Source organism: Copadichromis virginalis, linkage group LG13 (genome assembly GCF_057382275.1).
Source record: "Copadichromis virginalis isolate Kocher_CV1m ecotype Utaka linkage group LG13, C_Virginalis_male_GT1.1, whole genome shotgun sequence".
Classification (NCBI taxonomy): domain Eukaryota; kingdom Metazoa; phylum Chordata; class Actinopteri; order Cichliformes; family Cichlidae; genus Copadichromis; species Copadichromis virginalis.
In genome coordinates, this window is record NC_140630.1 from 12,420,036 (window position 1) to 12,446,057 (window position 26,022).

The 26,022-nt window shown below is 39.2% G+C and overlaps 1 protein-coding gene across 9 annotated transcripts; it reads left to right on the forward strand.

The window, feature by feature from the left end:
• Positions 1 to 151: 151 nt before the first annotated feature.
• On the forward strand, positions 152 to 26,022 carry wapla (WAPL cohesin release factor a). 9 transcript variants are annotated; one of them, XM_085477349.1, is made up of 22 exons: positions 152 to 553; positions 1,171 to 1,584; positions 1,747 to 2,455; positions 3,538 to 3,836; positions 4,037 to 4,170; positions 5,314 to 5,409; positions 6,641 to 6,802; positions 7,356 to 7,492; positions 8,891 to 9,002; positions 9,742 to 9,972; positions 10,477 to 10,588; positions 10,712 to 10,809; positions 11,113 to 11,189; positions 11,659 to 11,834; positions 12,126 to 12,241; positions 12,361 to 12,576; positions 13,274 to 13,475; positions 14,958 to 15,046; positions 15,147 to 15,242; positions 22,662 to 22,700; positions 24,623 to 24,718; positions 25,684 to 26,022. In XM_085477349.1, the coding sequence occupies exons 2-21, from the start codon at positions 1,197 to 1,199 to the stop codon at positions 24,674 to 24,676; spliced, it is 3,543 nt and encodes a 1,180-aa protein (XP_085333475.1). In that variant the 5' UTR covers positions 152 to 553; positions 1,171 to 1,196; the 3' UTR covers positions 24,677 to 24,718; positions 25,684 to 26,022. The 9 variants fall into 9 exon arrangements, 5 of the variants coding, with proteins under 5 accessions (XP_085333475.1, XP_085333473.1, XP_085333474.1 ...); XM_085477347.1 differs by lacking the exon at positions 22,662 to 22,700; XR_014923560.1 differs by lacking the exons at positions 22,662 to 22,700; positions 24,623 to 24,718 and adding an exon at positions 16,215 to 16,468 and having other exon boundaries at positions 153 to 553; positions 25,684 to 26,020.

The window sequence follows — 26,022 nt, forward strand, 5'->3', positions numbered from 1 at the left end:
TATTGCATCTGTTCTTTCCCAAAGAAGGTCTATGGATAGAACTAATGCCGATCACGGCCGTTCATTTAGCTTCTCTTTGGCACGTCTTCAAGTTCAACCCAAGTAATGTGGTCCTCTTGCGCCCCCTATTGTTTGTTTTGGTTTAATTTTTAAACCAATCGAAGTCGCGTTTGCTCACAAAGTCTCAACGCACAGGAAACCTTTCCTGTTGCTGGTTGGTCGATTGCCTTCGACCAGCTTTTTACATGAGGGTCTTGCCAAGCATCGAGGAGGGAGGGGATATTTTAATGGCCGTCCGTAGCACTACAAAATGCAAAAAGTCCGGATTATCTACCATATATAGACTGTTACAGGCACCGATGCGTTAAGTACGCATTTCTGTGTTGATAAGCATCGCTGCGTGGACATATTCGGAATAGAGATGTCTTTGTAATGGTGTTTGTACTCTGCTGAGCGGACTTTACCCGCTTGATTTGTGTGCGAGTGGGAAATCAGGCCTAGCCGGCTGGCTAAAAAACAAGCGGACGGGTTAGCCTTTCGCTGGAGTTAAAAGGTAACACTGCATTATTACTCATTTGTAATTACGGACGATTTCTGCACCATAGTATTTCCATTCAGACCATTACGTCAAAAGACTAAAACTTGTTTCAAACGCAAGGTTTCTGAAATTTGAGGCAGCCAGGTGAGAAATGTAAACAGACTTACGTTAGCATAGTTAGCCATGTTAAGCTAATGGCTAGTGGCTAACTTTATAGTAGTTAACTTTACAAACAAGGGCTGATTGAGCTAGAGTTAACACAGTACTTAGCTGTCCTGTAAGTATGTGCTGATAGGTAAAGAGTTTCAAATTGTATTAAAGTTGCTCTAAATCGTTCACGCTTTCTGTCGTGTTGCTCACATTTACCGATGATGGTTTGGAAAGCTATACCGCTTGAGCTAGCTATGCTAACTTTGTGCGCTACCAGCCAACAGCTGAAACATAACTTAGCCGGATTAATATAAATAACATTCCCCAAACCACTCATGACGATTACAGCCTGTTTTTGTTTTATGTTTTTTTAAAACACTCCTTTGCTAAGTCGTTCGTATCAATTTAAGTGCGCAGATTATAATGTTCTTGATGATCTATTGGTATAGTAAATGTTTTATTGTCTCTGCTGCTGTTCACAGGGAATATGTAACATAGAGCAGCCAACATGACATCCAGATTCGGCAAAACGTACAACCGCAAAGGTGGGGAGGCTAACTCGAAATTTGAGGAGGTCTTTTCCAATAAAAAGCCCACTCTGACCACCAAATGGGGGGAGACCACCTACAAGGCTCAGCTCGGAGCCAAACGGCCTTTGTTAAAACCTGACGTTTCTGAGGTCCCCAAAAGGCCCAGGCTTGAGGACAGTGATAGTGAGGAAGACCCGTTTGGCTTTGACAGTGATGAAGAGTCCAAGACTGTAACCTCCCACAACGTGTCGCAGGCAAAAGTTGCTGAAGGGGAGGTGATGAAGACCACCACAGTGCAAAGCACTGGGACAGCCGCTGTTGTGACTTATGCACAGTCCTCTGCATGTTCAACAGCCACATTCACGAGTAAGTTTTCATTTTTTTCCATGCACTTTTTTAAACTCCTTATCCAAATTTATTTTAACCTGCTTATTTAAGTTTTACAGTGATTTCTAACTATTATAGAAGCATAGTAGTTCCTGTCTTTTGTTTAAACAAACCTGCATTTATCTTCTCTTTTGTTCAAAGGCAAACAAAAAACAGAGGAGAAAGTAGGTAAAAATAACCAGCCGTGGTACAAAAGTGAATCACAGAGCAGCCAGAAACCTGCATGGGGGACCTCTTTGTCAAGCACAGTCCTCTCTGATGATCAGAACTTCTCCCAGAGGTCCACCTCCTCCTCTCCTAATATAGACACATCTGTTAAACTGTTCACTGATGTGCCAGGTGGTAGCAGGGACTTCCAATCCTCATCTTCTTGTGATGGCTTGCTGTCAGATGAAATGAAAGGTGCAGAGGTGGAGCCTTCAGCGGAGGCCCCACCAGAGCCAGTGGACAATATTCCCCCTTCCCCATTTACCCTGAGGGCCTCAAATTGCAAAAAATACCAGCGGCCAGGCCGTCCTGACAAATCATCGTCTGAACTTGCAGAAAGTAACAGCAACAAGTCCACTGATGGTGCAAGTGCCCAAGATAAGCCCAACAGTGCCCTTTCTGCTGGTGCAAGTAGTACTGCTGCCAGTGCTAAAACAGCAGCCAAGCCTGTGGGAAGGGGTGGTGGGAGGGTACGGGACTACACGGTTCTCCACCCTTCCTGCCTGTCAGTGTGCAATGTCACCATCCAGGACTCAATGGAGCGGAGCATTGACGAACTGGTCAGCCTCGCTCCCCCAGCTGACCTTGGAGAAGCAGGGCAGATGAAGAAGAAATCAGATACACCACCACCCAAACCTACTAGGTAAGACTGATAGTTCTGTGTCTTAAAAGCCACATTGCAGGGAGAATTCTCAAAATACTATGTTCTGAATTCTTATTTAAACAATTGTAGCCTATCCACCATTGCTAATTACATGGATGGGTGACTTGAGTATATTTTCTTGTGTCATTCAAGATTTTGTTTTTGTAGTAAATATTTTCAGGTTAAATATTTATTACCGTGTATACACGATACCATAAGGCAGCCATCATGTGGTAGGTTAGTAATTTAAATATAATAATACATACTACCTTATATCTTACTTCATTGTGTGCTCATACACACTTTGCTTCATCTCTCACTAGTACTGGGTCTTATAAAAATGTCATTCATTCATATTCTGAGGAACAAAGTGCAGACGCTACTGAAGTTCAGGTTTAATAAAGATTTCATTGGCACTTAGATTATGCTTTCATGTATCGTATTGTTATACAGTATTGGCCAGACTTTTGCTCTGAAAGAATGTGCTTTACCTTGATGTGTCCCTGGCTTTAAAATTCAAAGTTTCGGGTCATACTTTGAAGTTTGATATGTTCTTGCGCTTTCATTTCATTGCTTTTGAGAGGCAGGTCAGATTGAATCACCAGTGGCAAGAGAGGCAGCAGGGAGTGAACCTTTAGTTTGTTAGATTAATGTTAAATCCCCTCTAACAAGTCAAAATGGCAGATGGTGGCAAAAATGTGTGCTCTGTCTGTGTCATTGTGTGTGTGATCTCATCTCATGTCAGCCATTTATACGGAATTAACTTGATAAGAATTATTTTTAAACTAAACTATTGACATCAACTATTTGGAGAAACGTGCATTAGTGTTTGTTCTATATTGTAAAGTCTACAGTTTTTTAGATGTCTCTAAACAGTAACATTTATTGACAAAAAAGCTTTCTATTCACTCAGCTAAGTAATTTTAGGCACCCACTTTGAAATCCCATTTTCTTTTCTTTGTTTCTACAAAAGAGTTTTTTCTTTGTCCTGCTTCAGTTTCTATCTCCTTTGAAAAATCCCATAAGGCACAATACTTCAAAACAAAATAATCTAAAAAAAAAAATATTCTTCTTGTTTGTAGGTTCAGACCCACACAGACAAAGACCAAGAAGACCAAGACCGAGACCAAGCTAGAGTTCTTTGGCTTTGAGGACAAAGAGGACCAGGAGGGGGAGGAGGGTTCAGAAGCTGGCAAGAGTAGCTACAAGATCAAGTACTTTGGCTTTGATGACCTGAGTGAGAGTGACAGTGATGATGAGAGCTCCCAAGCCAAAGAAAAGAAGGCCAGGAAGGCAGCCGCAGCCTTAGCTGCTTTGAGCTCCAGCGTGGATAGCCCTCATACCAGTGACTCTCAAGATAGTCATGCTAGCAGTAATACAGGTAAAAGCAGTCCTTAAAAACAGATCTGGTGTTGGTGTAATTGTCATTTTATTGCATGATCCAATGTAACGACATAAACTTCAAACCTCTCTTTAAATTAGAAGTGCTTGGATGACCCACTTTGGTTAATATTCCATCCATTTACAAACTCATGCTTTTTTTTTTTTTCCCTTTAATCATCAACAATCTGGTTTATCCAGCAGATGCCTTTGACTTTTCCGATGACTCAAGTCCTGGTGGTACCGAGGGCCAGAAAGCACGCTCAGGGAAGCCAAGTGACAAATCCAAGGACGTTGGCAGTGGACTGAAAAAGATTTTCAGTGGACCCAAAAAGGTATTTAAGCATGTTTTAAAATTGGCCGTGTGTTTCTTGGCTCGCTTTTCAACCAAATGTTTTCTTTGTCCTGTGCCATCCAGTGTCTTTGAATATTTGCCCATGAGACTTTTTTTTTTTTTTTAACAACTGCATAGACAAGGGATAGGCACAAACCTTTTAACTGCAGTCTGATCAATCTAAGTGTCTCAGTACAAGTCATCTAGCACTTTTGATGACCTTACTCCTGACCAGGGTTTAAAGCAGGTCTGACACGTCTTGGCTTATTGATGTTTAGATGACATTTACATAACAGAATGCCCAGCTTGTCTGAAAATAGCCTGAGATAACGAGAGTGAGGAGAGCATCAGAGAAAAATAGAGCAAGTGTAAGAGGCTCGACTGAAAACTAAATTTATATGGTTGTCATTTTATGTAATCCAATTCTGTGATTCAGCAGTGATGCAGGTTAGAACTACAGTCAGAGACTTAAGGCATTGAACTGTGATGCCCAGGGAATAACTTTTGACAGCAGTCTCATTTGAATCCCATAAATGTGCGTTCAGTAGCATGCATGGGTTTCCACTTTGAAGGGGATTTGGATATTACCTCTTCATCAGGCACATATTTTCTCATAACTCTGCTTTGATTTGTAATGCTGTGCTGTTTTGTGTAATGCCCACATTTTCTCTCTTTATCTAGATCATGTTTTGAAGTGGCTTTGGGTTATTTGTAGTCTGTCTTACTAATTCTGTGTAGTTATTCTTTCTACTTCCTCAGCAAAACTTCCTACATTGTCTTTGTACGATATAATTGAGTTTCACAATCTGTCATTTTCAGGAAATGTTTTGTGCTGCTTGGGGACTGTTGTGTTCTACACTGAGGCTGCTGTTGTCTTAGTCTATCAACATGAATTCAGCATGCAGTGTTTATGGGTTCAGTTCTGCTCATTTACAGCTGGAACGTGGTATTCTTTAGAGAATAAAATATTGGCATATAGGTTGTTGTTGTAATTTTTTTAATTTATTTTTTTTAAACTGTCATCACTGAAATGCACCAATCTGAAAGCACCATCAGTATTTTCTTATGCCAGCTGTTAGTAATCACTAAATATGTGTATCCGTTTAGTTAACTGACAAATTTTTAAGTTCTTGCTGTGTTTCAGTCTCCTGCTAAAGCTGTGTACAATGCTCGCCACTGGAACCAGCCCGAACCTGAAGAAATGCCTGTGCCTCCAGTCTCTCGATCTCAGACTGCTCCGGTAAGATACTGTATTTTGCCTGTAGACTGTAGACTGTTAGTAAAAGATGGACAGAATGTGGCATCATCTATTAGCTTCTTAAACCTGCATTTTGAAGCCATAATATTTGTGTTTTAGCTGCTGGTATGTTGACTTTGTTGATGTAGAGACCATATTTAGGCCAGTTGGTGGGGTGCTAAATCATCAGCTGATCCTAGCAAAGCACAAACACGGGTATCTGCTTATTAACAGAATTATAATACTTGAATTTCAGTCACTGAAACTGAATATCAAACTTTTCGGATGGGCTGTGCCACCTGGCAAGCCATATTACTCATCAGATAAGTACATTAAAAATGCTTCAAAAGTTCAGTCTAGTCCAGTTGAGTACTGAAGGTAAAGTATTGCACAAAATCCACTGTAGCTAATGTTAGCACGCCTTTCAGTTTTAAGCTATAATAAAATGTCAATGTGAGCTATTAAAAAATCAGATATTATGGGGGAGGAAGTTGGCTATGTAGACTAAATCTGTTCTTTGTGCCAGGTGTTCTTTTCATGGCTGAAGCTAGGCATTTTAAAATACCACAAGTCAATCACACATTGATTAATTTTGGAGCCAAACTCAAATTGCTATAAGAGAAGCCACAGTTTTTTTTCCCTCGTCTTAATTTTTCAGCAAGGTTACTGCTTGGTTTACTTGTCAGGAACTGGAACAAAAATGTAAATCTGTCATTGTGAGTAAAGAGTGTATTTGTATGTTTAAAGTTCTCATTAGGGTGTATACATTCATTTTGCACAGAGAGGGTAAACACTATTACTGGGTTATTATGTAAAGAAAATGCTATTAACTAGCGCCATTTATTTGTGTTTGTGTTCTTAATGTCCACATATTAGGATACTGTTTACTGGTCTCTTAGTAGTCAACAATTTCTGTATTAATTGCTCTAATTAGTATTGCTGTTCAAGTGAAATTACTTTTCCAGGCAAGTGAAGTTTGCTTGTATGTTTTGTATTGAATTACCCCAATGGAAATAATGTTTGTTTAGAGACTAGCTAATCAGACTCTGGCGACTGGGATTTAAAAGTTATTGTTAACTTTGCACTACCTCGTCTGACATCTGTTAACAGCACTTATTAAAGACTTGTGTGGTTAACAGACTGTTCAGCTGTGGTAAATCTTGTGGACATGTCATTAAACAGATTTTGTTGCTTTGGTATGAGCCCCGTTTCTCAGCTTCTTTTTTGTCCTTAGGCTATTTTATCGAGCAGCAGCAAGGACAGCAACTCCCATAAAGATGACGGCTTGTTCAAAGCTCCTCCACCGCCACCCAAAGTCATTAAGTCAGAGACCATCCCCACACGACTCAACCAGGATATTGTCACAGCACTCAAATGCAGAAAAGAAGACAAGGAGGTGAGTCCAGGTTACACAGATTTGCTGAGTAACAGCAGTTGTTAGATAAATCTTTCTGATCAGTTTTTACTTCACATTTTGTTTGCTTGCCAGTATGAATTACCCCTAGCCCCCCCTTTTCCCCCCTTCCTTTTTAAACACTCAGCCAGTGAAGGGTTGGCATTCATTTGATGTGTGCCAGTGCTACTCCCATACAGCCTGTGTCATTTACAGATGGGCCTTCTGGCCCCAGATCAGGCTGTTAGCCACAGATCCCCTGAGGTTAAATGGCTTCAGCTACACTAAGCTGTCACCACACACTGATTCTGTTATAAACCCAGGTCCTCCATCCTGTGTCGTGCTGAGCCCCCTCACAGTGTGACTGCTGATATAGATATACATACAGTGTCAACTGCTGATCATACTGACCTGAAGCTTTTGCTGGCTGTGAAACCAATAGAGGAATTTAGAAATGTGAGCAATTTGCTGTGTGTGTGTGTGAGCAATTTGAGGGTCTGGACAGATGCAGTGCTTCTCAATTAGCTACAATTAACCCCATTTCCCTTACTACCAGCTGTATACTGTGGTGCAGCATGTGAAACACTTCAACGATGTGGTGGAGTTTGGAGAGAATCAAGAGTTCACAGATGATTTTGAGTACCTGGAGACGGGGCTCAAGAGTAGTCAGCCGCTCAACACAAGATGCCTTAGGTAAGTTTAATAACCAGCTGGGAATTTTTCTTTGTTGTGTTGTAGAGGAACATTTCTATATTTGGTCTGATTTTAATTTCTTTGTTGTGACTTGCTAAATGTTACTTAGTTTACAAAGTTCAGTGACTGGTACAAGCATATGCCAGTTAATATTTCATAAAAGTACCTAAAACCAAAATTCATAAAGTAAGTTATTATTCTTGCAACAAAGTAGTAGGAGGTAGAAAACGCAGAGTTAATACTTTAAAAACAAGCACAGATGATCAATTTTAATTGAATTGCACTCCAGCCCAGAGACTTCATGTGTAGCTAAAGTTCTCAATCATTTCTGTCCCTTTGCATATGCTCGCCTCCCTTCCACCGTTGTGCCTCAGCCTGTTAATCACATTTTACTTCCAATTGTGATTTTTCACTTGCAGCGTTTATGAATAATAAAAAAAAAATATCCAAGATTAAACTAATATTGTTCTGCGTTCATTTTCACAGCATTGCTCTCTCATTGAAACCATGAAAAAATAATTATTGATCATGTGTCACTGATTAACTAAATGTGATAACAAAATCACATTTAGTTAAAACATTGAAACTATGATGTAAATCACACTTCTTATCCAATGTTTTCATAGGATTTAAGTGATTTTATTCATAATTTAAACTAGAAATGCAGTACAGGTAGTTAATGTGTGGCCATACACCACACCCAATCCGATATTTACATTATGTCTGGGCTAATATATGTAAAACATTAGCACTTCTGAAGGTGTCTCACACCTGGGACACCAACAAGTTTTCACTGTATGTTTACAATGTTGTACATCAAACTGGTCAAATAATGACTGAAGAGCTTCAAATAACTGTCATAATGAGTTGAGATGATGATGATGATAATAAAATTATAATTAACTATAATAATAAACTAAATTAGTTTTACATTGTATTTTTTTTTTTTCGTCCTATAGTCTTTTTTTTGTATTTATTTGTTTTTACTTATTGCTACCTATTGAATAAATTGGACATTTTTTTTTATTTGTGATATATGAAGTTACAGAATTAGAAAGGTGATGTTTAAGTCAACACTGACATTTCCTTACACATAAAAGAATCATTCCCAGTCTCTTTCTCACACTGAGAAAAACAGCTTAATAATTTAATGCTTGCATTGGATCCATGCTGTGCATCAGCAGAAAGCCAAAGTCAGGCTGTTGTTGTTTTATACCATTAGAACATTGGATTGATGCATAGCATGGGCAACATTGAAGCCTTAGTCTTTAAATCTTTCCCTATATTTCTTTAGTTTGCCATTTGTGACATTTTAATTTAAAAGTAGGCTGATTTCATTGTCATAAATCTATCTTTAACATTCCCTCTATTCTCCACTTTCCTCCCTCATTTCTCCAGTATAATCAGCCTGGCCACACGGTGTGCCATGCCCAGTTTCAGGATGCACCTGAGGGCAAGAGGGAAAGTCGCACAGGTCTTCAAAATGCTCAACGATGCTCCACAACACCCGGTCAGTCAAAGTTTTGTTTTTAATTAATTATTTTTTTGTCACCTCCTGCCACAATCTCTTTCTATCATCTCCCTTGAAGTTTTGACAGATGGTAATACAATGTTTGAATAACTTGTGCTTTCACAATTTATTTTGTGACATGAACCATTACTTTTCCATCTAAGATGAAGTGTTGAATCACGAGCCTTGTTTCTTCGGTATTAAATTATCAAAATGCAAGAAGAGTGCAAGGAGACCTCAGTAGTTATTCAAATGACATCCCAGGGTTAGATATGCACACGTATAAATAGGTTTGTGATTTTATTTTTTGCTCAACAAGTAGGTTTTCTGTTGTTAATGTAGTGTCTTAAAATATATTAGTCTTTCCTTTAAATAAGCGAAGAGCTTGTGGTGGGTATTATGTTTTTATGATATGGCAGTATTTGTGACCGGATGGACCTTTTTTGATGTCAGTTTGTCTTAATCTTTATTTTATTTATTTCTTTTGTGTGTATTTTCTGTTTTTCTCTTGGTGCTGTTTTTAACATATTCTTTGTATTCTGGTTGTAATCCTTGACTGAATAGCACTTTGAATCAACTCATGTTGTTTTTATATATATCTAAGTATAAATTTTGTAATTTTGAGAACTATGTAGTGAAAGTGACACACAATAAGCTTTTTCTTACTGATCCAGAGCTTTCTCCATATGATCTACACTGCCTGCACCCCTTTGTAAAACCTGATCTGTCATTTTATCAGAACCTCGCTCTGTGCACGGCTGCACTGATGTACATTTTGAGCCGGGATCGTCTTAACATGGATCTGGACAGGGCATGTCTGGAGCTAATGATCAAGCTGCTGGAACTAGACCAGGACTACTCGGGTCACCAGGATCAGCTCACAGCAAAGGAGATGGCAAAGGTCAAAGAGAAGATCAGGAAATTGTGCGAGACTGTGCACAACAAGCACCTTGACTTAGAAAACATCACGGTAGGTTGTCCATCAATAAAGAAATCATAACATCATCACATAACTGGTGAATCTTGGATTTAATCAGTAACCACAGTCTCTTGTTCATATATTTATTGAATAAGCAACACTATGTACATTTTTAAACTACTTTAATGGAAAGGTTTTTCATAAAAATATAATCTGTCAGTCTGACCTCTTTGTATGCACCCCCTTCTGCATGCAAATACACTAATCTTACTGCAGCTCAGCTGTCAGTTTTGACCTGTCACAACTGATCGACAATATTTCAGTCAGAAAAGTTGCTGATTTGATAAAATGACAGCATTAATATTACATATGCTTTACTACCTAGTAATGTTTTCTTGGTGAACTGGTTTATATTTCTTCTTATCAAGCTTAATTAGGGGGAAAAATGTGTGTTTTAGTGTAGACGACTTTTACAATAGTGGGTTTGTAATACAAGCATACATAAAATTCCAGTGATGTTTTTTTTAAACATGCTTCTGTCCTCTATCCCTGCAGACAGGGCACCTTGCCATGGAGACACTTCTGTCGTTAACCTCCAAGAGAGCTGGTGATTGGTTCAAAGAGGAGCTCCGGCTACTGGGAGGCCTGGACCATATTGTTGACAAAGGTGGGTGTTGGATACTAATGTGCTCAAAGCCATGCTGTACAGTGCATATGTGTATACCTATGCAACGATTTTGTTTGTCACGGTTTGTAATTGCCACATGTCGTGTGTGTTGCATTGCCACAGTGAAAGAGTGTGTTGACAACCTGAGCCAAGAGGATGACAAGGAGAACCTTGTAGCATCTTTATGGGGGGCTGAGAGGTGTCTGAGAGTGCTTGAAAGTGTAAGTACAGTTCTGTCAAGTTGGATTCTCTCTTGCACCAAAGTCACACTAGAGTGAGCCTCAAGGACAACAGTAATTGAGTACTAAGCTGTGAATTGGCTGGTGACCTTTGTTACCCGATTAAATGCCTCTGCTTAAAGCACTGAATGTGTCTTTATCAGCTATATCTTAAAATGCCATTCAGCTTTCCGAGCTAAACATAAAGGGTCTCCCTTAATTTTGTGTTTCTTGTCTTGTTTTCAAGGTTCTTGGTGTACTTTTTCCCTCTATTGATTTCATTTCTCTTTCATCTCCTGCCAACAGGTTACAGTGCAGAACCCTGAAAATCAGAGTTACTTGATTGCCTACAAAGACTCTCAGCTTATTGTCTCCTCTGCCAGGTGAGCACCAGCTACTGCTTACAGCTATTATTGACTGTCTACAGACATACTGGGACACAGTGGCTATCGTGACAACAGGTCCTTTTCACTTTGTCTCTTTTACTTTTTGTAAGATCATTTTACTCATCATCACCTCGGGGCAATTCTAAAGCTTCTCATGCCCATCAAAAACAACATTAGGGCAAATAAAAATAATCCTAGGATAATAGATTTGGATAAAGGTAACCACACCGATAACCAGGTCTGTGGTTTCTAAAATTGATAGCAAAAGTTACATCTTAGTTTTAACCATGGATTCTTCTTAGTTTGCATTCATGAACACAGTATATCGAAGATCAATTGTGCTCAAGCTCGTTGCACTTTCTGCATTTAGGATTATCTTTCCACTCTGCACTTTAATATTTTTCTTTATTTCTGTTATGTCACTTTTTACTTTCTGTCAACAATATCTTTTTCTTACTTTTATCAGAGCTTTGCGATACTGTGAGGATATGATCCAGCGGTACAGCAGGGCATTAAACAACACCTCTCTGTCTTCATCGGCTGCTGCACTGCCTCACTGCAGCTTCACAAATGTGGGAAAGGCGGTGGAGGACTGTATGAGGGCTGTTATTGGAGTGCTGCTCAACCTTACCCATGACAATGGTATTCTCATTCCTTTTTCTTTTCTTATACTATTTATGGAAAACTGCAAAAACTCAATTTACTGTAGTTTTTTTGTTTGGATTGTAGTTCTATAAATATACAAAGATGAAATGGCTCATTGTGTACTTCTGTACAAAATGAATATATTCGTGTTAATGTGGTCAGCTAGAATTCAGTTGTATCTTGTATGATTATAGTCTGTACCGTGAGTTATAATATTCAGGTGCTTAGCAGGGAATCATGTTGACATGTGTGAGCAGAGGTTAATAATAAGGTTATTTTTGCCTACAGAGTGGGGAAGCACTAAGACGGGTGAACAGGATCAGCTAATAGTGACTGCTCTAAATTGTGTCCTTCAAGTCCCACGCTACATCCCCCAGGAGCAGCGATTTGACGTGCGTGTGCTGGTAAGGTTCTCTTCAACAACAGAAAACATCTTCGCAACGGCACAGTTGCTGACACGCTGTTTGGTAAGTTTATGTATGTATGTGAATGTCTCATTTGTGTATTCTGTGGTGTATACCAGGGTCTGGGTCTACTAATTAACCTTGTGGAGTACAGCTCCAGAAACCGCCACTGTCTGGTGGACATGGAGTACAATGTCGACGACACCTGTCTGGAAGACAGCCTCATGCAGCCTGCTGACCCAACGCAATCTGACACATTGGAAGAGTCAGCTGAGACTCAGGCAGATACGGCTGACAAGCCCAAGTCCTGCGGTGCTTTGGCTGCCCTGGTGAAGGTAGGAACTGTGCCAGAACTCATACATCAATATTTTAGCAGTCACTGGATGTGGCTCTCTTTTGTCTTTTTGTTTAAAAAAAACAAACAAAACCCCCACAAAACAATAGTTTAATACAGTTTAAAGAGCTGAATACATCTTTCCTATTCTTAATTTAAGCAGAAACAAAGTGATTGGGTGTTGTGTTGCAATTTCTTTTGTCTGTATCATAGAACTCGTGAACCACTCATTTACCTGGTAACACATCTTTCTCGGGAGTGTTAAACATCTCTTCACTGCTTTAAATGCACACCTCTGTTTGCTCACAGTATTAAGTAATAAGCAAGTGTAAGTAAATGCTTGCTTGTTTGTGGATTAAAATTTCAAAATTAGGTTTTTATTTAGGTTTTTCTTTTTTAATCAATGTCACTGCAGCCAGAGTTCTTGCAGATTTTCAAAAAGTCTGGAAACTTTTAAAGAAAAAAATGGCAATTAACCTCAAAATTGCTTTTCATGCCCAAGTATTACAGGCTAGTTTCACAGTATTTGGCATGCCTATTTGCTTCCTAACTTTGCCAAGATGAAATACCTTTGCTGTCAAGCTAAACTGCCACTCTTTTATTCCCTTTGAATTATGAAAAATTTGCTGTGTTACTTGGCTCCTGTTTTTTGGCTTGTGTTTGGAGTTCACATCTGTTTATTTCCCCTGGAATCCCAGCTCTTCCTTGAGAGGGAGCGTGCTGCCATCCTGGCTGAGGCAAAGACTGACGACCTCATCAGTGAGGCCCCCAAACCGGCACTAGACCAAAGCGGAGAGTGGCAAGAGACATCAGGAGAGATCCAGTGGGTGGCATCCGAAACAAATGACAGCCAACCCGAGAAGAAAGAAGAGGAGGATGAAGAGTTGGACTTAAATAAAGGTAGATATTTTGGGGTTTGTGCATATAAGAGGAGCTGTTTGTAGCTTTGAGTAAAATTACAATCCAAATAAATGCTGACTCAATTTAAGCATGAGTTAATAATATCTGCAATAAGGATGAAGATACCAGTAACTATAAAGCTTTGAAAAATATCCCTATTAAGAATTCATTAACCGAATCTCTAATAAGGCTATTAAGGGAGACCACACTTGTCTTCAATAACAAAAACTTGTTTTTAAAACTAATTTATCCAACATTACTCAGTTCTGGCTTTTCAAATGACATTCTCGCTGAATTTTACACACCAAATGATTGGGGGTGAGGAGGGGGTAGATTCACAACATTTATCCATAATGGGAATAATTTCATTTATTAATCCATTCATCTTAAAATTCTGAGTTTTGTGTATAAGCTGTGTAAGAAATTGTGCAGACAAAGGAAGGGCAGTTTCCTTTGAGATGACATTTCCAGTTTTTCTTTTTAATGTTTCCCAAAGTTTTAAAACTTCTAGATCGACATGGAGAAAACTTTTTCTTTTTTTTGAACTCGTAGATTCCTGATCTTTAAATTACTATGGGTTAGGATGGCCAGGTCGCACCCGTGGGTGTGCGACCTGTGGGTGTGCCGAGTGGGGTTTTCCCCACCCGGCACACCCACATCCACCCAATATTTTAAAAATATGTCATTGATTATTCTCTGTCTGTGTCTTTGGTAGAATTTTATCTCGCTGCATCACTTTTTTTTTTTTTTTCCCAAAGAAAGGAAAATTGTTAAAGAAAAATCAAAGTGCTGTCTTCACAAGTTAAGCTTGTTTATAAAAGCCTGAATATAACACATAATTTTCAAATTGCTTGCTCTTAGTTTTTATTTATTTATGCCATTTAAAAAAACAAAACAATGATTTTTATTGAAAATAACATGGGAACCCCATAAGTATATCTGGGGGGGGGGATTGTTACAAGTCTCCACCATACTTTCTCTGGTCATTGAGTGATGTTGTGTCAGTTTGTCATGCAAGATCAACAGCTCTTGTTGTTTTGCCTTCAATGTTCTTCTCAGGCTTTGATGTAGAGTGCTGCCATGATTTTTGGCAAATTGACTTCTACACTTTAATCTGTTTAGCTTTAGCCTTGATGCTTTTCTCAGCTGCGTCGTTAGTTTCTGCCACAGCGCATGCTTTGCATCATAACAGGCTTTGCTAATGAATAATGAAACCTGTGTCCAGCTATTGTTACAGTTGATTAGTTTTTGCAGCTCCATTGAAGTTTAGGTTGCGAAATACAAACCTTTGTTCTTTAGTACTTGCTAGTCCTTTGAATGTGACCTCCATGAGCACTGTAAAACAGGAGTTAATGTTACTCTTGTGAACATCATGGACTCATTGTTTTTAATGCTGTGTAGAAGTGTTGGGTGAGCTGATCAGTGAATTACAGCTAAATATATATTGGGAAACCTTGTCTTTCTCCTTTGTGGTTACTGCAGCTCTGCAGCACGCAGGCAAGCATATGGAGGACAGCATTGTTGCTTCATACACAGCCCTGCTGCTGGGCTGCCTCTGTCAGGGCAGCCAGGTAAAAACCGGTGCAGATTTATACATTTTGTTTTGTCCAGATCTTTAAAAAAAATCTATAATATGTGTTGTTGCTCACTTCCTTTTTTTGCCATCCTCAGATTAATGTGACTACTGTGAGAGAAAATCTACCTAAAGGAGATTTCTCCATCATGACAGAAATGCTGAAGAAGTTCTTGAGCTTCATGAACCTCACTGTGAGTGTGACTATTCAGATCAGCCCTCTGTTATCAGTGTTACGTGATGATGCATGTTGAGATTGACGAAGTTTAAAATGATCTACAGTTATGCAAATACATGATGAATTATACAGGCTCAACAAATCAAAGTGTTTTTCTTAAAAAACAAACAAACAAAAAATACTTATATTTTAGTGACAGTGTAGTGAAAATACTGACACTGAAGGTCTTCGTCCTTTTTTTTCCCCTCCTCCTAACGCCTCTGAGTGTTGATGCAATCCTTGGCTTCAGGCAAATTAAACTGAAGATACAAAAAGCCGTTTAATTGGACCCATTGAGCAAAAGCACATTTTTGTGCAGTGAAGTGGCTTGGATGAAATAAACATTCTTGAGGCCCAGTAATTCTGTACAATACCACATTTTCCCTTTTAGTTTCAAATAATTGCAGTTTTTCTATAGCTCAGTTCAGCTCCTTTCAGAACCCCCTAGAAAGTGAGTGAAATGCTGAGCCTTTATTTCTGTTTATTAATGAAATGACTTAGGAATTCAAAACATTTGAAAGATGAATAAATGAAAGCCTTTCTGATTGTTGCTCATCTTCCAAAAAATAAAAAGCTTATAGTAGCACTTGGCTTTTATGAAGTACTACTTCTTTATAATACTAAATGTATTCAACAGATTATTAACAATTCAATATTTTTTTATGTCCAAGAGGCATAATCGAAATGATAAAATTTGCAAAACATAATTTTCAAATAATTCAAGGATTCCTGTGATGCTAGCACTACCACGCCACAGATGTGTGTTTTGCAGCAGCTTTGATTGTGACACATCCTGTCAGAGCTGAAGATTGGAACCATCTGTTTCATAAACATCCCCTTTGAACAGAAGCATCCTGTTATCATCAGTGTTTGCATCGAGACCTCACAAGTAAAGTTGTTGGCATCCTCACACACTTGTTTTTGTTTTTCCTGTTCTGTCTCCACACAGTGTGCAATGGGCACCACAGGACAGAAGTCCATCTCACGGGTCATCGACTACCTGGAGCACTGTTAACAGACAGCAAACTATCGAGCTCTTACTCCGACTGCACATTAAACGGTTTCCAGGTTACTCTTGTTCTCCACTACCCATTAGAAGCCACAAGGGGCCATTGGAGTCTTAGCAGCATTCTCTTGACTTCACCTGATCAGCAGATGTTGCGATCACTCTAAACTCTGAGGAAAAAAGGCATACACTGACATGTGCGTAAACACACGCATACAGATATACACAAGTTTCACTCCCTGTCTGGAGCACAACCCGAACCAAAGCCCTGCTAGCTGACAGACATGCAGACAACTTCAGTTCCACTTGGCTAACAGCCCATTTAGAGTCAGATCCAGATTCATCCTCAGGTGAGAATCGGGCAGACGCGAGGCTACATCCCCGTAATCCGCGGAAAGTTAAACGAAGCAGACGTCTTCACACATCGTCCCGAGATGTGTGACGGTAGCAGGCCACTGAGGAGGAGTCTCCCGTTTGCTGCCGGGTCTTGATTTCTGGCTGCTTAGCTGGAGTGTGAACCACTGAATCAAATTTTATGGATCATTACATTTTCTTCTGTGCGTGTCCACGTCCAAGCCAAGGGTGAAATCATAGATTAGCATGAAATCATTTTCACAGACGTTTGAATGATGTGTCTGTACGTAAAACCTGTATGGAATGATTTTTGAATGCAAAATCCCATTGACTTACACATTTGCAATTGGCTTGAATGTTTAAGGGAAATCGAATTTCTAGCTTATTTTCTAAGCTTTTCATTTTGTGCCGAGTAATTTTTGGGAGCTTGATTTTTGTAGGCTTTGGCTCATTATATTTTTAGATTTTTCTTTTTGCCTTGAGGGCATTTCTCTACCAAAATTATGAGTTACTGTTAAAGAAATCAGGACTGCGTGACATACTGACTTTTAATAGGATGTCCATTATTTGACTGGTGACGGCACTCGGAAAATTACGAGCTTTTCTAAAAGTTAGAATTCTTCTCAGCCGTTGTCTGTTTGCTCACATTTTAGTTTGTTTAGATTATTTAAAGTTCATTTAATTCAGCCGTGTGTAATTAGAGTATGCATTTAAACTCACTGGTATAACGTGATGGATTACTCAAAATTATGATTGTTGTGCTTCCTTTATGTTTGTAATGAAGTTATTTTTAATGTATTTAATTTAATGCGTTCTCCTCTTGTGTAAAATGCAAAGCCTACGTAATGAGATCCCAGTTGTGTCCAACATCGGCTCATTATAATCCACCCCTTGTGATACAGCTGTGTGGCTGGGCACAGCACATCTGAGTGGCTAAATTTATGCTTAAATTGTAGTTTTTAAACATCAATCACTAAAATATTATGCACATGTTGATCAACATAAGTGGGATGGGGTTAGGGGCAGAGATGGGCAGTAACGCGTTACTGTAATCCGATTACTTTTTTCGAGTAACGAGTAAATAAGGGATTACTATTGCAAAAACGGTAATTAGATTACCGTTACTTTCCCGTAGGAACACTGCGTTACTAAAACCGTGATTTTTTTTTTTTTTTTTTTTTTTTTTGCGAGAATGTCATGACAGTGACGTAAGCGAGTGCGACGTTCGTGACAACAGCTGTGTGCAGATCAACAGTGGATCATATATTGAGTGCGGGAGAGAGTATGAGCGTGCAGCGTTTAAAGCGTGGAAGTACTGACCTTACTTTGAGTTTGATTCCATAAAAAGTGACAAAAACATTAGCATCCATCGTGCGTGGGAAGAAAACTTTTTTACAGCGAAAAAAAACCCTAAACTTCCAAGCAAGCACCGAGTAGCTACGACGTAATGAGAAACTCACAGAGAAACTCGCGGATTCTTCCACTGACCACTGCGGCACACCTGCACCAGGGTAAACCTCCGCCTATGCCACTCCTGCTTTACAGGTGAAAATAGAGCAACAGGACCGCTGAGTCTTTGACTTTATTTATTTTCTGCTGTGTTTTACTTGCATCTATTTGAAAGAGTGAGTGTAAACACAAAAAAAATGTATTTTATGTGCTGGAATGTGCAGAAAATAGGTTTAAATATTAAACAAATTTCTTCCAGTCAGAGAATGTTGCATATAATTAAATTTTTGCTTGATGCATAAAGTTAAAAGATTAAAACTGATAAAACAAGTTTTAAAAAGAGACTTTTCCATTTGATAACATTTTGTATGATGGATTATGCAGAAAAAGTAGAATTGGGCTGAAAGATCTATCGCTTTATCACCTATTCAGGTTGTAAATCGTGTTTTTAAAAAGTAACTAAGTAACTAAATAATTAATTACTTTTGAAAATAAGTATTCAGTAAAGTAATGAGATTACTTTTTGGGGAAGTAATCAGTAATTCGTTACTGATTACTTTTTTCAAGTAACTTGACCAACACTGGTTAGGGGAGTCTAATATTTTCCTGTGTCCAGCCACAAGCAGCTTCATGTTTTTGCTCATGATATGTTTGCATTGGATAACATGCATTAAGCTCCCATTTATTTATTCTATATTGCTGTCATTTAAGCCTTGATGATGATGTTGACCTGATCCTTGGAAAAGCCTCTGTCTTGTACTGCTCACATGTACGATCACTGATTTGAATGACAGCCATACCTGTAAAAACGTTAGTTTTATCTGCTTTGTAGGGCTGCAGTGAACAGAACTGCAACTGCATTTTACTGTTAATCACTTTGAGAAAAAAAAAAAAAAATCTGGTCCGAATGTAAATACTCCTGTACATACCAGTTAATGGACATTTCAGATGCTTAGACTACTTTTTTCCCCTGAAGCTGATATTTTTATTTTATACAATATTTCTGAGTTGTTTTAAAAACAAAAATTGCAGGAAGAGGAAAAAAATGTTTGTACCCCTTTCAAGGACATTGTCTTTGGTTACATGTAAATAGTTGTATCTCAAAAAAGAAAAAAAAAAGTTGCTACTTTCAGTACACTCCCTATGTGGTTTCTTCCTTCTATTGTTTTCTTTCATTCTGAGCAAGTTAAAAAATGTTAATGTATTCAGAGCTACGGGAGGTGAACACTTTACTAAACACAAGTGGTGTTTAGCTTCCTTTTTGTATTCATGTATGTGTAGCAGCTGCTGAATGCTTAACTTTGTATCCCAGTTTGTGCCTGTGTGCGTGTGGATGTGCAAAACCCCCTGGATCTCGCTCATCCCTGACAAACTGGCTGGGATAGAGTGAGAGTCCAAAGCATGGTCACTATACTTAACAGCACTCAGCGGTGACAGTTTGTGAACGTGGCCCCTCAGCTTGACTGACTGCTGCATAATGGAAACAAAAGATTCTTGTTGCAGTTGCTAGCCAAGAGTCAAACTTACAAATAGCTTGGGGAACGAGGGGAATGTAGTGATATACTATCTGACAACACTGATTTCATACAGGCGACAGCTGTGTCAACCACGATTCAACAAACGCTGCCTCGAAATGTGAAGCGTCAGGAATTGTCAAGACAGGGAAACATGTTGAGTAAACATTGCACAGATAACATGTAATTATGTCTTTATGTTTTGTTGCCCAACATGCAAATACATGATTAGATGCAGGCAGAAGAGCAGATTAAAATTCTAAAACGCATGATTGCAGACAATGGGCACCTCTGCCTTCATCCGCCTGCTGTACATTATAGCTTTCATGGCAGTTTCTCAGTAGTGGGAGGTCAGAGGCAGAGAGAGCATTCCCTCTGTGATGATCGATGTGGCAAGGAAGTGGATGAGTAAACAAAGAGGGAAAAACGCAGCATTTCCAATAGCTTAACAAGATTCGTAGGATGTCCTCCGCTGTTGGTGAATGTGAGGGAGGAGAAAAATGGGGAAAAGGAGAATGCAGAGGCATGAGATTAACGTTTCCAACTTGTCAGTCCAAACCCTCTCAGTGAGGCTGCACAGCCTACGGCGAGCAACTACAACTGTTTTTTGTTTTTCTGTTTGTTTGTTTTTTTTCCCCTTCCCAGCATTCATTCTTTCATCCCTCTCCATATCTGGACACATTTCCTCCTGGCTTGACTCGTTTGTCTTTTCAGCATCTCCCCTTGCGCACAGGCTGCTTTAGATTTTCAGAAACCGCTGTGTTCTGGTTTCTGCGGTTTTAATTATGGGAATTACTTCGGCAAAATGCAGCTTTTTTTTTTTTTTTTTTTTTTTTTTTTTTACTCCTTGCGGCTCCATTTGATGCTTTATCTCACAGTTTGTTGTATGTGGAGGGAGTGAATAGGTGATTAGCTTGCAGGTGCAAGAATTGTTTTGTTTTTACAACTTCTTGACAAAAAGCAAAACCAAAAGGATTCAAGGCCGTAATGCCACTAGGTGGTGTGAGTACTCAGCCTCTGATCGCAGTGTCTGAATGGTTGAAGTAAAGTGCACACACCCACACGCACAAGTATCTTCTCATCAGTGGTGTTGTCTAAGGATTTTCCCCTCGAGCTGTAAGAACTCTGCTGTCTTTGGAGAGAGCAACGCGCTGGTCTCACTGATGCAGTCATGTGCATGCGCGCTTGCGCGTGCTCCGGAGGGAGGTGAAACATTTATGAAGAGGCTCTGTTGATGCTTTGCTGACCATTAGCGTCCCTGTTCACTTAAATCAAGCTGTCACATGAAGAAATCGTCGTACCACCTGTGCACCAACACGTGAAACTCAGATGGGAACGTGCAGACTCGTTCGTCTCCTCAGTCTGTGCAGCTGCAAGTGCTCCTCATGACAGTTATGTGGGTGAAGAAATGTTTTTAGAAAGACTCCTGCTTTCAGAGGTTTTATATATTTATTAATACATCGGTACAGCATTTCTAATGCGTGTTTTCACAGTTTTAATTCTTCAAGGATACAAACTAACTCACCCTACCTTTGTCTGAAGATTAACTGAGGCGTTTGGGCAAAGAGGAAATACTTGAAGAAGTATTCTAATCCAAAAACAAAAGTTTTGCCTTCAAACATTTCCTTAAGAAGTAGTACAAGAGTAATGTCATTGAGATGTAATTAAAGGATAAGACTGGCAATAGATCTCTTTTATTATTATTTTTTATTTAATGAGTTCATGGAAAAAAAAAAGATTCATCTTCTGAGTGCTCACCTCACAGAAAAAAGTCAGGACGTTAATAGATAACACTATGTAGCGAGTTTTACTTTAATTACCCCAAATGGGGTACTTGGTGAGGCATCTGTGACAGGCTTTCACACAGTTCCGCAGTTTTAAGTTGGAGTTTCCGAAAACTCTGAGTTTCCCAGTTGTAATTACAACTTGGAAGCTGGTGGGAATGTTATTTAGAGCTTTGAAACTCAATATAGTATTAATGTGGCATAAGCCCCAAGACAAATGGTTCCTACTGAAGATCTACATATTTAAAAATGACTCGAGTCTTGAGTAATTTACTTAACTGGCACTGAAGTTTTTTTTCAGCAGATATTAGTCTGCAAACTAAACTGCACTGAAACAGAATTTTTATGGTAGTATATTGCAGGTCTGGTTCTCTGGTACAGCTGGGTCCATAATTTTTTGGACAAAAGCTGAAGTTTTGCACCTTCAATCAAGATGTGATTAAAGGGCAGACTGAGTTTTAATTTAAAGGGTTTTACAAATATTTTTGCATTTACTGTTACTGTCCCCCCTTTCATGGGCTCAAAATGAACTGGACAACAAACTGAACAATGTTTTAATATTTTAAAATCATGCTGGTTTTTAAACTCATGGTCGAAACTCTGCATTTCCTTCCCTCCCTCGAGGTGCTCTAAGTCGTTACTACAGCCACGTTCAGTTGCTGTTGGTTTTTTAAAATTCTTTCTTCATAGAGTTTTGTATTTAATAACTGAGAAGCACTCTCTGTTGGGCTTTCTTTGCCTTGAGAAACTCTTGGGTTGCTTTTGCTATACGTTTTGGATCATTATTCATTTGCAGGTTTTGTCCTGTCAGTTTTTGAGTATTTGTCTCAGTCTGAACGTCAGGTCGAGCAGAGAGCAGCTGTATATGCTTATAATACTGCCTTCACCATGTTTAATAGATAATGGTGGCATGCTATGGATCATAAGCAGTTCCTTAGTTTCCGTAGTTCCGTAGTTTTCCATCATTCTAGTACAAGTTAATCTTAGTTTCATCTGTTCAAAGGTTATTTTTATTAAATTTTTAATTTAATTAAACTGTGCAGACTCCTGTAGATGTTTTCCAATCTGATCTCAGCGGGCCTTGTTTATTCAGAAGTTCACATGATGTTTCTTTGCTTTTTGAATTTTCATTTCCATGATGGCATCTCTTGGTAGTAGACCTTGACAATGATACACCTCCCTCCTCCAGACTGTTCTTGACTTGGTAAGATGCTGTAAAAAAAGTTCCTTCTTAACTTTTGAAATATTTCTGCTATCATGCACTTTAATTCTCTTCTGCTGTTTTTCAGGCCCTTTGGTGTTGCTCAGCTGGCCAGAGCTGGCCTGAGGTATATTAATTATTTTGAAGAGCGGACTGGACTGTTGATTTAAGCAAAATTTTTGTCTCTGTCTCTAACAATATTATTTTGTTTTTTTCAGCCCAATGATGGGCTCCCTCACGTACACTGACATGTCCCCGGGCTACATATTTGAAATTAAAATGAAAAGAATATATAAATTCAACACTTTGAATCAACTTCAGATATTATGTCTGCTTCATTTGTCATGAGGTAACAAGGGACAGACCTCACCTAGCCATGAAACTGCTTGTCAGTCAATTGTGCAATAAATTTTTGGCCTCTGGGGGTTGGTTCATAAAAATGGCTGTAATTACTAAACAGTTATTATTTTAATTTTATTTTATTGGTACGACCCCCCCCCCCCCCCCTGATTTTAAAGCTGCATGTCTGCCAATTTAAAATCCACAGTGGAGGTTCACCAAAGTACAAAAAAACAGTTTCTTTGTCCATCAAATTCTGGACCTAACTGCAACATCAATAACATCCTGAAATTGTTTTGTGCCCACATTTAATGCAATCGGACCAAATGTCCGCCCCAGTGTGTGGCTAGCCGTTTTGTTCTTTTATTGTGGAGGTCTGTGTCACATTTTATGTTGGTTTACTGGATTATTCTTACGAAACATTTCAGGAGTCAGTCATTTGTTAAAGAAACAGTTACAGTCAAGTTAGATATAACATGTGTCTATAAATGCGGAAAAATTGTAGGAAGTAGAAATGGAGTGAACTGGAGTGCAAGTGTGTCCGAGCTGTACTTAAGGACAGTGTTGGAGTTAATGTATTTTGTTAACTTCTGCCACTGCTGTTAAAACCAACTCCCTCTCTCTTGTGCTCTCCAATTTATATGTCAAGACAGATTAAGTCAGAGGCTAAACACTGAAGCTGAACAGAGCGCATTATCTTGAAACTGCAGGGGAACCAAGAATCAACCCTGAGCATCACACTGTCAACTGAATGAGGAATTTTGCATTGGCCACAAAGCTGAGCCAGCACGCACTGATTTCTGTACAAGCCTGGGATTATTTAGCTTTCGCTACAAAGAGTTTATTCAAACAGTTTGTCCACTAGTGCCGCCCTATTGTGCTGCCACAGCAAACTGTGCTCTACAGCCTAAATGAATGCTTTCACCGGTGTCTTGTTTACTCACACGCACATTTGAAGGTACACACACCGTCAGCCAGGCCAGGCACATGAAAGAATACACACACCCCTGCAAACACCTCGCAATATAAGCACTGAACAAAGAGCCATCACTACGGCACATGTGCTGCATAACAAATGTGTAAACACAAATACATTCGCATTTTGTCCAAACAAACGCAGCACACAGATCACTCTCTGCTCATTCATAGCCAGGTTGTTTCTCTTGTCTAATCTCACCCCTTAAATCATTGAGTGGCAGAGCAGAAAGACTCACCAGCCCATCTGTATTCCTGGGTGTGCGTGACCTGCACTCTAACGGATGGGCTTTGACCACAGGCGAGCCAGATGAGGAGCAGAGCAGAGTAGTAGTATTACTATCCCACACTGGCTCTGCCTTTTGCTATTCTCCACCTCCGGGCTCAGCCTTCTTTCTCTCTGTGCCGGCAGGGTGGAGCCTGATGAGTGTTGTGTGAGGTCGGCTGGGTTCCTGTTTGTGCATTTATGGCAGTCCATCTGTGTTAATGCGTTAGGGCAAGAAGCAGTTTGTGTGTGTATGTGTGTGGATATAAAAAGGGCATGAAGTTCTTCATCTGAAATGGCCATCACTGTAAGTTTCTTCAGGGTTTTGCATTAGCAATGGAGATTCTGCCTTTTTTTCTTTTTCGCACACATTATATAATAAGCAGACAGATATTAATTATTGATCATCATTTTTACTTTGGTTTATGTTGATTCAAATTTTTGCAAACACATTTGTCTTCAAATCCTAGGAGATTCGGAGGAGAGGCAAAGCATGTGGGTTGAGTTGCAAGAATGCTTTCTGAAGCCCAGTGTCTGTGCAACTGCATCAGATCCAAGATCATAAGGTCAGGGGAAAGGAATTTGTACAAAAATAGCAACTGGCAATTAACTTTCCCACAGTGAAAAACTGGTATCGGCCCGGCTATTTGTTTTTTATCATCACCCTATTATTACAGCTGTATTTTTGGCTTTATTTTTCAAGGCTGATGAAAGATGGGCAAAGAGGCAGAAAAGATCCCAGGGCACTCGGATTTGAATCAGGCATTGGCAATTATCAGTGTGTCTTATCTGAAATGTCATTATATTAGCAGAATCTTAGATTCCTAAATCTCCAATCTGCAGTGCTGTACTTATAATTTGTCATATGACGTACTACAGCACATTCATTTTCACTGTAGATAGTAGATAATAAGGTAGAACAGAGTTCTGTTTCCTTCAGCAGATCATGATTTGTGTCAGGTATTGCTGCAGTTTTTTAAAACCCACTCCTGTGATCCTGTTGCACTAATGTAAAGCGGAGATCTTTAAAACATGTATGCATTAAGCTCCAAAAACGCCAAGTGCAATACTTAAAAGCTGCAACCAGAGACTCAGGCAGATACTATAACCAGCAGTGTCTTTATTTCAGCACTTCAACAAAAAACCCAGTGCACACTTTGTACTCCCTGCCACCACCATTTTCCATTGAATACCTGCATGGTGCTCTCTCTCTTTTTCTCCTAAAAACAGCTAGCTTTATTCTTATGAACTATATATAAATGTAGTTCACCATAAGCTACATCAGTACACCTTGCATTGTATCTTGCATGGAAATAAAACGATTGTCCTGTAAAAATCAGGGCAATAAAGTAATTCTGATTAAACAGAAAAATATAAAATGTATTGTAGAGTTGATGACAACAAAAACAAAACTGTTAAAAGTGGAAATTACCCACAATAAGAAATAATAATGATTTTTATTTATCTCTCTCTCTCGATAGATAGATATAGATATATCTATATCATTCATTCTTTCTTTACTCTCCCCTAGTGACACCACGATGTAGCGGTTAACACAATGATGTTCCCATTTCAAGATTGGGAAGAAATACAAACCCAGCCTCAGGGAGTCACAAGCTACTGTACTCCAGTGCTGGTCCCAAACCTGGATAAATGGCAGAGTTGCATCAGGAAGGGCATCCCTCATCAAGTCTCTGCCAAATCAAACATGCAGTTCCATCTTCTGTGGCAATCCCTTGGGAAATAAACCAGTAGCTGAATGTACCTTTTGTTGTTTGCTCTGTCCTGGCATTTTATTCTCAGGAATTTTCATCAGCCAAAAAGGTTTGCAGACTTGTTAGCTTTTCTGCCAACAGGACTGTGAGTTTGT